Source organism: Anopheles stephensi, chromosome 2 (genome assembly GCF_013141755.1).
Source record: "Anopheles stephensi strain Indian chromosome 2, UCI_ANSTEP_V1.0, whole genome shotgun sequence".
NCBI lineage: Eukaryota > Metazoa > Arthropoda > Insecta > Diptera > Culicidae > Anopheles > Anopheles stephensi.
Window position 1 is genome coordinate 88,375,865 of NC_050202.1, and position 15,452 is coordinate 88,391,316.

Here is a 15,452-nt window from a genome sequence, read left to right on the forward strand (position 1 = left end):
CAAGCGATGGCTAATTATTGTTCTGATGATTTTATATTAACAGAAAACCAGCTGTAAACAGCTCAATCGCCATTGATTTGACGCCCCTGCCGTTCGCATCTCGTGGCATTGTGTTGTGCGCATTGCATACCTTTGGGCGCATTCAAAAACAAACCGTCGAATTGTTTTAAATTGGTCGCTTTATTCACGTATTTTCATTACTACTTTAACGCTTTCTATACTGTTGCGCCCCCGTTTTGCGCTGTGCATGATAAAGAAAATCGTACAGAATTAACATAAAAACTGTTATCTCGAACGATAAACACTGCTGAACGCCCAAAAAATCGTGCTCCGAGGGCGTGGAAAACACTACTCCAATTATTCTACTTTGTGTTCGGAGCTTTTTAACCAACGGCCGCGGCCGTGACAACCGGCTGTCCGACGCTGCAAAATGGTACGCACTGTGGTACAAATAAATAAAACCTTATAACATGCTCATTCCACGCTCAGTCCGTCCCGCTCGGTTTCCGGCTAACTTGAATATCTAGCGGCGATTGGTGCTTGGTACTGCCGGACAGTACGCTCGACTCCTGGGCATCGATGTCGCGAATCTGGCTCGAAATTCGTTTCATCCTCGGTGGCGGTACCGGTGCGTTGGCTTCCACATCGCCGTACGGCGACGGTGCCGTGGCAAGATTTGCGATCGTTTCGGCTGCGTGGCCCCCTTTCTGCGTCTTTTCCCGGTTCCAGCGCATCAGTGCCTTTATCCGCCCCCCATGATAGTGATAAATATAAAGTGCAGCAAATCCACATAGGACCAGAAAAAGCGACATAATCGCCACCAGTGGGCCCATATACTTGATGCCCTTCGGTGGCTCCTCGATCGGCTCTTCGCCCTCGGACGGTTCCGTGCTGGAGTCGGGCGCGCGGGTCGGTGTCGGTTTCTGTCCCGGTCGTAGCGGGGTACGATTGTCCTGGCCATCCTTTTCGCTCACCCTTACATCGGCACAGGCACGGAATTCTTCCTGCGGACCACAGCCCACGGCACCGTTACCGTCCGGACAGATGCCCCAGTTGTTGCCGGCGACGTACTTCCACTGCACGACGCAGTTGTTGCAGTTTAGGTCTATTGGGTGGAAGAAAAAAGAGTCACGTTAGAAGTGAGTACGAGATGATCATCGGCGCTTGTCACAAACCTGCTGGAAGTTCGGCCTTCATATCGTAGATACGGCTACCGTTGCGAGGATAGAATCGAGTCTTCAGATCGTTCGGATGGGGTATGCTCGGTGTACCGCTGACGATCTTCATCAGATGCTTATCCAGACAGTCTTGCTTCGCTTGCACATTGTCACAGATGCGGAACTCGAAGTAGCTGCAACAAAGAAAAAGGATCCACATTAGGCGCCCAGGCCTCTCTACGCCACTCAACCTACGACTCACCCCATGTGGCTTGCTGTCAGCTCGACTCGTAGCGTGATGGTGGTGCCGGGTTTGTACCTTCGCACTATCACACCCTGGCCCCATTTGCCACCGAACTCGTGAGGCCGCGGGATCGGTGCATCGAACGGATCACCACACTCACCGCACTTGCCCTCGTTCTTTTGCCACTGCCGGTTAAAGCCACCACAGTACAGCTCGTGATCGTTGTAGTTTGGAGGTGTGGAGAATCCGTAACGCCAGGCCGATGCACGACTCGGTGGTTCTATCAAGCGTCCATGTCCGGAGCAGGGCTCCATGTTGACTACGATCAGCAGGAACAGCGCACATGCCACTGCAGTTATGGACGGTTTTCGTCGATTGATCATGATGCTGTTGTGTGCTGTGATACACTCTTACACGTGCAGTTGTTGTAGAATGTCCGAGCCCTGGGATTCAAACAAAACAAGACGGGAAAATAGAACCACTTCCAGGTTATACTCTTGATACACTAAACTAACTTAAAGCTTAAAGCCACAGAAACAAACGAACAGATGGATCGAAGGGTCCGACCACCTTCGATGATGCGCACACACGTCACTGACTTGCCCCGAACCGACACCGATGAACCGTCGATCGTAAATGAGGTCCCAAAAAGAGGTCCACCTCAAACTAAGGGCCCTCGGGCAACTCCCTACTCCGCGTTCGGTCGGCGGAAAATGGGAGGTGAGCCGTGTGCGTTCGAGCCCTGTGCACAATTTGATAATAGCTCGCCAAACAAATCCGTCCACCACGGGCGTTCCGATACGATTCCTCCTCGGGGGTGGATTGAAGGCGAAGGGTAGTACAGCGGCAAAACAGCGCATCTTCCGCGTGCCTGCTGGCAAATACCACCCCGCGTAGTCCGGGGCTCGGCGCCCAAGCATAAACGCTGTCGGGGTTGTTGCCGATGGTCGGAAGGTAAAGGAGTGTGTGGTGCGCTAAATATAAACACATGCTCGCACCCATTGGGCGGATATGCTTCCCGCCCATAGGAGTGTTGGCACAAAACACAACATCAAGTGCACCCGCAGAACAATGGAACTCGTCAGCGTCAAATGCCGATCCGATACCGACGCGGCCAAACCGATACTATTTCAGCACTATACGTGTGCGTGCGTGTGTGTGTTTGAAGGGAGGAAGTGTAGCAAATACGCCGAACTACTCCTTTCGATCACTTCCTTCCTGATAAGGGGCCGTGCGCTACCGGTATTTTGTCGGAATATTTTGGCCAACAGTCGGGTAGCAGCCGACGTCCGGTGATCGGTCAGTTTGAATTCCGTTTTTCCCTGCGAATCTCAACAATGTGGCGATAAATCTTGTACCGGCTTGACAGCTTAAAATCGTTAACCGAAGGAATGTAAGGAAGTATTCAGACGGTCAGAGATAAGTGCAAGATAGGACGATGTTAGCTCTATTACGCGAACACCTTCTGGCGATAGCAATCTTCCCTAGCTCAGCTGCTCTCTTGAGCTACCTCATGTAGGCTTGTTACGTTACAATTACAGTGGATGATTTCACATACGATATCCTTGCACATTACCTCGCCAAGACGCTCTTGTGTGGGCTCCGTTACAGATTACCCGATTACGTTACTGGGCCACCGGGCGGGGTTCTCAAAACGCACACTATCGGTTTGCGGATGCTCGTTCGACAATTGTGCGACAACAATGGCACGGAAAGATTATTGGGCTATGACGGCTCGCCTGCGTAGGCTCTCATACGTTATGTGCGGTGGTTTATATAAATCGCGATTTACTTTTGTCACCGATGCGCGCTTAAATTGTTATGTGATATTAAAGTATCGCATTATGATGGGATCGCGATGGAAAGAGAAAATCAGTGAGCACATGTGTGAGAAATTAATTACCAGATTTTCTTTAGCAATGGCTTTTCAGAAGTTGGATGGATTGCTAAGTACAAGTAGAAATTTGCTGTCATTATTATTTTTGAAAGAAGGAAAACATAATTCCTTCTGGAGCAATATAGCTATGAGCCGTACAAAAAATAAGTATAAGTAGTAAGAATTGAAGTCAAAATTCATTCATATTCGATTTGAACAAAATAAGCTTCAATAATTATCTCCCAGATGGCGCGCTGGTACGCCATGTTTTGATTGGCACTTAGCTCCGCCACCGTTCATTGTCATATGCCACAGCAAACCTACATCAGCTCAGCTTTCGTTTCGTTCCCATCGTGACTAACCGAAAATAAAAGTAATTAGGCAGCCGGCCCCTCGAAAATATGACTTGCGTTACCATCACCGGCCGGCCATACCAGAAAGTCTCACCATTGCATTTGCGTGTGTTTGTGTGTGTGTGTCTTGGTACATACGGTTGCATTTATCGACTTCTTCTACCCTTTACGCTTCTGACCATTCGCTCTGACCCCTTTCTCACGAATGCAACCGAACTTGGATGGAAACCGCGTGCGCACTGACCGCCAACGCTTGGACAACGATGGGACGATGGAGGTCCAGAAGTGGCAGCAAAAGCTATAAATTGCAACGAACACTTGTGCGGTGCGGTGTGTGGAGACACGCAACCACGCTTCGTCACAGAACCACACGCTGGCATTGAAAACTGGCCGGTGTCCAACAGACGACCGGCGGGGGCCGGCAAAAACAGATCGCTACTATTCTCGGTGACAAATAGCCGTTTCCGATCGGCATATATTTAGCGGCCATTGTTCTCCGACACGTCTACTGCTGGACTACTCGCGAGAGAACTAGGCAGGGACAAGGCGCTTAGAATACGCGCAGCCAGTAGCAAAGCGTCGGACCAATACAAGAAGCGACCTCTAGTGCGTGATCGCGGCTGTCAAACTCTTCAGCTGAGTGTACGATGTATGTTGGATAGCTATTACCAGACCAGCATGATGATGATTAGAGTCAGCGAATTCGTGAGTACGAAGCGGATTATAATTAGATAGAAATGGGACAGCTACATTAAATTATAGCACCCAACCAGAACAGATCATGAGTTGCATCTTTAAGTGATCAGCCGCGGATCGTGATGGATGTTGGTGCAATATTTACTGATACACTAAGAGGATTAGACTTAGTTTTGACATCTTTACAATCGCAAAGTATTAAAGTTCGTGATTCCCTTCGACCCGATTGACCCCAATTTTTTTTTTCTCCTAAATAATATCAGGGGAAAAGCATAACCAACACTGTAAACTCGTCATTGTCAAATAAATCTTCTCAGTCGCTTCAATCGCTCTACCGCAAATGTTAATTTAAAGACATGATTGAAGTAAATCACCATCTACAAAAAAACATAATGCTCAAAAGGGTGAAGCGAATTCAATGGACGACCGGTTAAATGGTTTGTTTGGGAAAGAAAAAATGACACCAAACGGTCGTCGATCATGCATGGGTGATGAACCATTAAACCAGCCCATTGGGTGCCGTTTTTCAGCCATTGCGGTACACAATCAAACATCAAACAGCCCACAATAAAATGCACTTTTATTTGTTATGGGTAGGCCATTTTCATGGATGTCTGGGTCTAATATGAGTGGACGGAAAAACACAAACGTAAATCACTCTGAAAAATGGAATCATTTCACTTTTATGTGTCAATGAAGCTATTGTCCGAACGCCGTTCAAATTAGCTCACTCACAGTCACCTGACAGTGTTGAGAGCATTTCAAAAATTCAACTAGCCACAGCTGGTCAGTGTGCTTTTCACGAGCGATTCGAATGATAATCCGTTGCTGATGCGTTACTCCGATGAAAAAAGAGGTGGTGCTTGAATGGGAAACTACTAATGGAAAGCTAATACCGGTGGCGTACCAGCTCGGCATCTCTCCTGTGCCTGTACGAAAGTCGATCAAGTGATGGCGCGATAGTGGCAGCAACCCCTTGATGCCGATAAGCACCATTAACTTAGATCACGAGCACGTGCATCATTTAGCTTTGGCTGGCACGAATCGGACAAGAGGCATCCGATGAGGTTGGTAGATAAAAGAGAAGCAAAGATGAAAGATGCGGATGATCTTTGGTGTCCAAAATTGGCTTAAAATTGCTCAATTAGCAATTCATTTCGGTTTTGTTGGGTAGGATGATTGAAATGTTGAGCGTGGCTAAGGAATGCTTTTTTTTACGATCCATATTTTGTTGGATTTAATCAAAATTTAACAATCTAATATGACGCACGTTCCAGTGAAAATATTATCCACTGTCCACCAGCACGTGTGGCTGGGTGGGTTTCGATGCGATTATGCAATGGGCGCACTTGTAGCGATTAAAAGCATCAAAAACCTAACTCCGGTGGACATGAAACGGAATAACGAGGACACCCGCGTGTGGGCGATGTGTGGAATGTGTAATACCGCCACTGTGTGCCGTTTTGTGGATGAGCAGGTCTGTGGAACGCAGCCGTTACCCTCCATTGTTGATTGATTGATGGTGAGCATTGCAGTGCTGCAGCACATGGTAACGGGCGTACACCTATACACTACTGTAGCAGATTGCGTAAAAAAAACATTCAATTGATATGCCTGCGCTCGTCCGTTGCTTATGCTGTGTATTGTTTGTATGTTGATGGAATTATTTTTTCACCTTTTGACCAGCTTAAAGTCGCACAGACACAGGAGTTGTGGTTTGTATCGGAACATGCTTCTCGAATCTTCCGATTCCGCGTACCTTATAGGATGTACCTGTCTAGCGAGCAAGCGTACTTCCTGCACATGAGAATTGGCTTTCAACTATTAATTTTCCACACAAGTGGATAAGTGAACCGATGATCTTAAGCTTAAAGTGAACGAGATCTATACAACGTCTGTTCGTGCGCTCTGAAAGGTGTGGTCCACACACTGCCTTTGCGGGGCTGTTTCGTGTTACTTTTTTATTTCGCGTGACCTTAAACAACCAGCAGGAGAGAACTGGATGGTGGCGAGACTCCGAGCAAAACCTTTAAACGCTTCGTCATCAACCAAGCCGCATCCAATTCAAGCCCGAGCCTTGTCATTGAAAAACGCTTTCCGGGCCGAACTATCGCAGCCGACTCCGGGCAATGGGGATAGCACTGCGATGACTGGTGTTGTGTTCTTGCGAACGAAGCGCAATCCGTAGTGAAAGGCAAAATAAGAATAGGGGGGGTCTGTGTTTCCGCTCGCCGGAGCGTTCTTACCGGTTCTTTTGCCGGCCAATGAATCATTCCATGGGTTCCAAATCAATCACCACTTGGTGTTTGTCGAAGCTTTTTTGGGGGGCCCCCCAGCAGCTTAAAATAGATTGACACGATACTCCTACATGCACTCAAGATAAAATGTTCAACAACAATCATTGTAAGCGAAACAAAAAGAAGGAAGTGAAAAAAAAGTATTTTTTGAGGTTCGTCGCTTGTTGAGTCTTTTGTTTTGATTTAGCCGTTTTTCAGTCGTTTTAAATGGGAAGAAAAACGCTTTTTGGTGTTTCAATTTGAGAAACATTCCACAAACCTAGAAGAAAACTGTGGCCCTGAGCTGGATAATGTCAAACTAATAAAAAAAAACCGTCACTCCTCAGCGTGCACCACATAATATGCGTCGTGTGCAACAATTACATCCAAACACCGGCTTCCGCTATCATTACCAGCGCTCGGTTGGGCTGCATAAGTCACCAGATGCAGTGCGAGATTGCAGCTCACCGGTACGCAATCGTTGGGCACCTTTCACTGCGTACCGAGCCACACCGACAATGCCACACAATGACAATGAGTGCCAGCTGAACACCCTAGTCTGAGGTGAGCTGGGTGTCCCCGGATCATTATCGTCACCAGTGATTACGGCTAACGAAGCTTGTGCGCCTTGATGGCGCACACACCGGTGGCGCATCTATCTTGCACCGAAACCACCTTAATGGTCACATTGAACTCCACGCAGCACCGCGAGTTGAACGAGCGAGAGATGAGCAATTAGACAACTTTCTTCACACCGGGTGTCATCGAGCTCATTTGCACGCCGTGGGAGAAGGGACGGCTAGAGACCTCAGCAAGGGCTCACCACTTTCGAGCGGAAAAGACGCATCAAGTGATTTGAAAACGATTCGCAAACCGTGGTTCGGCATTGTTGTGGTGCGCAGAATGTGGCTACAGTGCAGTTGCATCGTTGCTGCAGGGAAACAACAATGGTCTGCGGCAAGTGTTAGATTACAGCAGAAAAGCGTGAAAGAAAACGAACCGCTCGCGTAATAAGCTTCCCCCTTGATGAACATTCTTTTACCACACAAAAGCACCGGGGCATAGAAAAACCGGGAGGCCAGTGCTACCGGTGCATTGATTTGGAAAGTATATTGTGGCTGAATTGTGTGTTTCATTCTTCCCGTCAACAGCTCCCGGATGCTGCGGTTTCCCTTTTCCTACTGCAATCGGAAATGGTTTGCATGGTGCATTTCTGGCTTGGTTCACCGGTCACCGGATCGTCGAAGGTTGCAGATCGAAACAAAGTGCCAAAGAAATTAAGCTAATTTATTGGTCAGGTTGTTTTTCTGTGCGCCTTTTCATCCGTAAAGTAGTAAACTTACAATTTTTATGTACAACAAGTAGAGAATTGCGTTGGTGACGGTGAAGAATGATGAGCCAAAGCTGTTTTAATGCACTTTTTCCTTAAGCAGATGAGCTTGACTGAATGTGGGATGACGAACGATTTAGAATTATTCTTGTTGAATATTTATATCGTGTGGTTTTGCGACGTATTTTGAGCCCATCTTACACAACCGATTATTTTTAAATCAAATCTATTTTAACTGCTTCAAAAAATTTTTCACTTTCTCGCATTATACGCTGGACACGACATTTGGATCGCATTCCCCCCCAAAAACAACGCACAAACGCATGTCGTTTCATAAGGCTCATCGGCCGACGCAGCCAACGTATCCGGTACGATCGGTAACATGGCCGATACAGCCCAAATGATAAGCCCAAAACACGTTTTGCAACATTTCACCGGGTAAAACAGTTCCCTGTGACCTCTTACACAACCCAGCCTCCCTCGAGTGACAGCGGTGGGACAGTCGACGAGTGATAGCAGCCAGTTGACTTGTGATTCCGAAAGTCCTTCTTTCGGCGGGCCGCGGTTCGGAATTTCTCCTCCATGTCATATTCGCTTTCATTTTGTCGATTGTAGGCTGACCTTTTTTTTTTGTTTTCCAAAAGCCTTCTGCTTGTCGGCGACCTTGTCTTTCTTTTTGCCGTTTGGAAATGATTTTGGGCAGAGAAATGAGTGAACTGTCAGGCGAACCACCCCAGCCGGAAACTGCTGATTACGCTGGGGAAGTGAAGGAAAATGATAGTTTTACACGAGGAAGAAAATGTTTTCTGTACTTGTGCGTTGTGTATATCTTTGCAAAGCTTCAGGTTATTTATTGCCTGTCTCTGTGGGGACAATCATGATCGCGAGGAAATTGTTGCTTTGGGACCATAAAACGAAAGTAAAGGTGATCGATTGGTTGAGGTCCGGTACGACAGGTGAATAGTGAGAATGGCATTAAAACTCTGTAACTGTAGTTTGGTGAATCTTGCCTTGCATTACTAATTGGCTCTTTCGCACAAAAGGCAATCGACAGCTGCTAAATTATTGCTCAGAAAACGACGCCCCTCATGATAATGCTGTATAATAAGAGAAAGAAAAAAGGTTTACAGTGCTTGAAATATAATTTTTGTATCAAGTTTTTATTACAAAACATCTATAAAATGCTTGCTTGAGTGACTTTGAAGCTAATCTTATTCCTCCAATGTCGCCCAACCGCCATTAGCTGCGGTGTCACGTGGGTGAAATTTGAATTTATTATCACATGCATCGCCATCTTTGCTGTCACTGCTCTTCAGCTGTCAGTTACCGCTTTTTGCCTCTAGTATATCATCTGGTCGATCATCAAACCGATCGATCGTGTTGTGGGTTGTCGGTGTTTCACCTTTCCCTTTATAGCCGTACTCGTTGACCGCAAGCCCGCTGGTCGGTCGATGATGACCGTCCGAAAGAAAGGCTTTCCCTTTTTTTTAACAGCCGGAAAAAGGTTGTCATTGCTACCAGCCGCGGCATCTCACACTTCAAAAGACAAATTAAGATAAATGTTCGCCAAAAACTGACGGACGGACAAAGTTTACGCAACACCATCAGTGCTCAGGAACTCCCATCCGCTTGGGTAAACAGAAAACCGATGAAGCACTTTCTGCCCCGGGTGAGGTTAAGTGACACTTCACGAAGAGGTACAAAAATAGAGGTTCGCACGCTTCGTTGCAAGGCGTCGTAAGAGCATATCGAGAGCGAGATGGAGTCACATCCGTAAAGCTTGGTGGAAAGATTTTGACAATTATCTCCAACCCAAAAAGCCACAATGTATGCAACGACGTCAACGAGAGATCCCAGCACAATGCGGGTACTTAGAGTACTTAGTGTTCAATGCTTGGTTCCAACCTATTCCCATGATGATGGGAAGCGTCTTCGGTTGGCTTGGGGTTATGTCTTGCGGGACGACCATACATAAAGTACGGAGCTTTCTCATCGGTTTAGCTTTAAAAGGCACTCGGTACGCTTTAAAATTAGAAGATAAGCTACTAGCATCTTCACCAGCATGGTTTGTAACGCAGGTGGCCCAACGATTTCAACTACCCCGTTTTCCAAGGATTTTGTGTATGCGGGAGGAAACATGCAAGTGCGGTTCCAATTTTGGGTCCAGCAAACCACCAAAGGTCGCATGATTTGTCCCTTCCCAAAACCACTTACTACCTCCAAAATCGAGTGCATCTAATTCGCTCATTAACATTCAAGTCTCGCTACGAGGGGAGGCAGAACGGATCGATCGGTTCCGTACCACGTGAGTGCTAGTATTGGTAGTCAAATTTAAACATTAACTAGACGCACAAAACCCCCCACCAAAGGCCGAACGATACGCTTGAACGCCGGCGGATTACACTCTGGAGCTAATGAAACTGTTTACTTTTGGGATATCACCAGCAGACTGCAGCACGCATAAAGCGATACTAATATCGATGGATCGTGATGCGAATTTTGAATCCTCGATTCTATTTCCTGTCATTTCATCCATCCTTCATTTCGTGCAAAACATTTTAGGTTCAAGCACTCAACAGACTCATCCTCTCAAATTTAATTTACATACCCTTTTAATGTTTAGAAGTAAGCATCCCATAGACACAATGGTTCAACACTTCTAGACTCGTCATTATGCAAGGGAAAAGATGAAGCTTTTTGATTGTGTTCTCATCGCATGTCTTCGTTCTCAACGTGTGAAGTGGGAAGATCTCCAACAGATAGAATGCTGTTGTGTGAATTTCCAATATGATAATGAAGAAACTCATGGACCGTACGAGAGTGCGAGAGAGTCGTGGTGTGCGTTGAGTGCGTTGGTAGATAGTAAGAGCGCTAGACGATCTACTAACTGTCATGCTAACTCATATTTGACAGTTGCCTACATTTGTGAGTGCATCCATTACATTCTTGCACAAAACACAAGTTCCATTTCACCCCGGCAGATGAAAACTACCGTTCGCGTCAGTCTACTCAGACAAGCATTGCCTCACGAAAGATGGCCCCGTTCGCTCTAGTTCGCAGCCATCTTTGGGCGGGCATCGGTTGCGAATTGCGTGTTGACGTGACGTGGCTATAGTGGCAGGCAATAGGAGCGGATCACGATTGATCCATGACACCTAATTATCACGTTATGCGAAATGGTCAGAAGTTAGTGCTAGAGATGAGCGTCTACGCGCAATTCGTGCCCGCGAGATGATGAATATTCATTCGCCGTTGGGCAAGAATTGGAGCAATAGTCGAAAGAAGATGATCTATGGCCATTTGTGGCTTTTGGGCTGTGCTGAACCCGCGTGATGGTAAGTCTCGAGTTCAATGGATGGTAATTAGAGAACAAATCCGCTTAATAAAAAGAAGACAGGTTTAGCAACTTGAAATGCAAATTTCCCAACGCTACGTGCTATTAGCGAGCTTTCTTTATCGAACTATCGGTAGGATCGGGAGATAAACATAGCTAACCTGTTTGGCGAGGCAATGAACCTCAATTTACTGCACCACTGTTCCACTTTCCAGCGTAATAAAAATTGCACCCCAGGTGGACAGCAAGCAAGATCGTGCGGAAAATTCTCGTCCAGGAAAATATTTGCCTTCAAGCGGCGATGCAACGATGTCTTGTGCATCCAGAAATGACCTCCTTTGCTGGATGCCTTTCTCCTGCTAGCAGCAGGAAGTAGTCGTCTGGTGACGACTTGTGATCTACGTAGGAAGCATGAAAATGCTGCCGTTGGAAAGTATGGAACCGTTGTCAGTGGCGTGACTGTTTGTGGCCCACTGAACTACAAACGAATAGACCATACCGGTCACCATCTCACACACGGAGCTAGAGAGACTGCGTACGTTGGTGGATATCATTGCCCCATCCGGTTGTTTGCAAATAAATATCGTGGCATTTCACCAAAACTGGCTTTCCTTTCGGGAAGTGGAGCAAGCACAAAGGGAGAAACCGGCTAGATGTTTGATTTGTTGCGTTTCTTTGAAGAAGCAATAACACTAGGGAACGTAATATGCTGCACCCACTCAGACTTGATTGTACAATTCAGATTCGTTTATTGTTTAGCATTAAAAACATAACATAAACACAACGAAGCCGTTGCTTTCCAACTTTTTAGCGTGAAGGAAGGTTGATGCCTACGCATTAGTGACGCTTGGACCAGGCTAAACGGTGGAACAGCGTACGTCTTCGCTAAGGTACTCCATGTAAGGCAAGACCAGAAAAGACAACGAAACGTTCAATGACCGTAACATTGACCGAGAGGAGAATGTTTATTTTGCTTATTTTGGGATGTGTGCTTGTGTCTTGAAGATTGTTTAAAATAAAAGGTGCCTGTCTGACTCAATGTCTGTAAAGCTGAAGGCGAGTGTGTTGCCAATTCAAGACAATACAAGATAGACAGGCTGCAGGAGTGTCCGAAATCCCTCACAGTTCCTCGCAATTTCTTACCAAAAATTAAACTCAGGACTTCTTCCAGAATTATCCAAGATTTACTGGATTATCTGGAGACATTCTCTTTACGAGAACTTCACAGTTGCTGTGTTTTCCCAAGATATCAAGATCCATTCCTTTCTACTGTGTCCTTCATTTGGTTGGCGTTAACAAGCTACAGAGGCAAGAAGTCCCAGACAAATGAGATCTAGAACGAAAGCCTATACCAAGATTTGAGCTGACTTCGTATCCGATGTCACCAACTTCTCTGTTACTCTCCTAAAGTCTACACTGAACTGGAGGCCAAAGAACCCCGACGTCACGGCGTCAACTTTTATTTATAGTAGGGAGCTTTCACAGTTACTACAACACAGAGAAAATGTGGTGTCTTACACAGACGATTTGAGTCCGTACTGTACTTGACCCATTTGAGAAAGAAATGGAGCCTTGAAGCCCTATTTCAGTTGCGTCAAAACGCATATCACGTAGCAACGCTATCAACACGTTGCAATCTTATATTTTAATTAAGTGTGGCACGCACTAGCACATTGCAAAGTTTAGGTGGAAAAGAAGGTTCTTACCTTCACTTAAAGAAACGCATTCAGAATTTCGTGCAAAGGTTAGATCAGCGTTGTAGATACTGATGGAGATGCGAGAAGAAAATGAATTTCATAACACGATACAAAGAGCATTCACCAGCCTGCACTCTTATGATCTTATGAGCCAACTGTTTCATTTACCAACTCCGGTTTAAAACCTCTCGTTGGACTTGTTGTTCTGCTGTGCGGTAAACAAGTTTCCTGACAATCCCAACCTTTCTGTATTCTTGCAAGTTTTTGTGCCACATCAACGGCGCCTTTCCTATTGCTTCTCGAGAGCCAACCGACCGGGTGCTGACGGGTTGTACGCTATCAACCTGGCTCGGCTTTGTTAAACAACCGTTCGTGCACAGGAAGGAGCTCGTTCGGGTGAGCCAAAGAACAGCTGCATAAAGCGTTCCTTTCATGATGTGGAGCAAGTTGGGTCTCGGGCCGTTTTTTTTTGTTGCCACCAATTTGGACCCGACTTGGTTTGCGGTGCAGTAGCGCTAGCTGGATTGCTTCGCGTCGTGCGCAAATTGTGATGGCTAAATGCCAGAAGGCTTCTTTGAAGCAGATTAACTCCAATGTGCTTGGATCGACTGGAGAAGGGAGAAGCGTGCGCGGCAAGGGATGCTTTTCAATCGAACCTTCCAAAAACCCTCACAATCGTCCGTGACAGAATCGACCAGAAACGTTTGGGAGAGGTTTTGGAGATAATGTCGCCATGTTTTTCCAAAAGAAAAAGGAGAGACCATACATGCACCTTTAGAAAATGCATGCAAAACTGCACTTCAAGGTTCATGTCCTATGCGAAATGGAACCCACAAATGTGTGCCGATTTTATTGCAAACGGCCTGATATCGATTTCAGCTCACGAACACTGTTGCAACGTGGTAGACCTGAAACATGAATACCAAGCAGTCGGTAAATGCACCCTTAACCGACTATGACGTACCTAACGCGAAGCTGGTTGGTTTATAAGACGAGCGACTTTTTACGAGGGAAATATGAAGTTAAAATTGTGGAACTGTTGAACCTCACTCGTACCATCTTGAGATGCATTAAATTGCTAGAAAATTGCACACGAATAAGGCTTTCCCCTGCATTGCTCCATCCATCAATTGAATGGAAAGCTTCGAAAAATGTTTTGACCGACTTTTTGTTGTTGCTGTTGGCCGATCCATCCACACCCATCCTCGTCCCATTCGATTCGAGAAGGTGTTAAAAACAAATATACATCAGTAACAGCCAGCCTCCCCCAATGCCAGCGATGGGTTCGCCGTGTGGCGCGTCTCACGCGGCCTGAATGGATAAGAAAAGTAAAAGTAGCGAACCAGCAAACAAAACATCACCAATCATCCGGATTGAACAGACATGCGCTCACTTTCTATCGTACTGGGCACGATGTCCGCCGGCTACCACCCGGTTTATCGGCCAGCAGCAGACCCCAGCTTTTCGGTGCACTGGGTGCATGGGCGAAGACACACAAAAAGCAAAGATCGATCGATCGTTCGAGTTTGCAAAGATTGTTCGAACCGGTTGCCAAGATATCCCTCCCAAGCAAAGGAAAAGCAGCTCGCGCGAAGCATAAAACCACCACAAAGCAGGCGGCCCCCAGACTGTTTGCTTATGCTACACCGTATGCTCTCGTATTCTGGACGCACATTGTACACGTGTGTGTGTACGTGTGTTCTACTTACCACACTGAAGCGATGCATACGAGACCTCTCCCTTTCGGTCGTGGCGACACACCAGTGGAGTTGGTCGCGGGGGGTTGACAAAACTTTCCTTTTCACGAGCAGTATTTCGACAACGGCTGACCACTTGCCTTTGCCGGTCACTTTACTTGAGACGGTTCTTGCGCACTGCGCCAGTTTCTGCACCACTTCGGACCGGTTTTCGGTTTTCAGGTTGACTTATGGAAGGGCTTGTGGTTCTTTTCCGGGGCACCAAATTCACCACTTCTTTACTTTGGGCGATTATCACAAGCACACTGTTGGTTGGCTCAATCACCCAATTTGCATCGAATAAGCACACCGTTGCGGCACACACTCTGTCAGCCACACGAAACCGCTGGAGGAATCAGCGGGTACGTACGGGGTGGGATTTTCCTTCCAGTACCCACACCGCGCCAATGCACGAAACTCACATGCGTGACCTGGGCACGTCGAGCACGTTTAATTTCACGCCAACTGGCCAACTCCGCGGACAGTGCTCGCAAAACTGCGTTCGCATAAAGCCAACGAACCCGATCCGAGACCCGAACGCGACGACGACCGGTTCGAGCAAATGTTTGTACGCAACTGACGCCGCGGTTCTACGCGGTTGCTGCTGCGTGCTGCAAGGGACCACCGACCGCCCGAAAGAGAAAGAGCTAAGACCCCCAAGACTGTGCTCCAGCCGCTCTCGGGGGGTGGTTGTAAGCTGTCGGGTCGAAGTCGTTTTTCCAATTCCTTTCCGGATCGGTGGTGGGGACCGAT

General features: G+C 46.9%; 1 protein-coding gene across 3 annotated transcripts; it reads right to left on the minus strand.

Moving 5' to 3' along the window:
* Window positions 1–161: 161 nt before the first annotated feature.
* Window positions 162–15,283, minus strand: LOC118505123. 3 transcript variants are annotated; one of them, XM_036040437.1, is made up of 4 exons: window positions 14,673–15,283; window positions 1,420–1,844; window positions 1,176–1,351; window positions 162–1,105 (listed from the first exon to the last, which is right to left on the minus strand). In XM_036040437.1, the coding sequence occupies exons 2-4, from the start codon at window positions 1,782–1,784 to the stop codon at window positions 486–488; spliced, it is 1,161 nt and encodes a 386-aa protein (XP_035896330.1). In that variant the 5' UTR covers window positions 1,785–1,844; window positions 14,673–15,283; the 3' UTR covers window positions 162–485. The 3 variants fall into 3 exon arrangements, with proteins under 3 accessions (XP_035896330.1, XP_035896332.1, XP_035896331.1); XM_036040439.1 differs by lacking the exon at window positions 14,673–15,283 and adding an exon at window positions 1,948–2,077; XM_036040438.1 differs by lacking the exon at window positions 14,673–15,283 and adding an exon at window positions 1,917–2,063.
* Window positions 15,284–15,452: the final 169 nt, after the last annotated feature.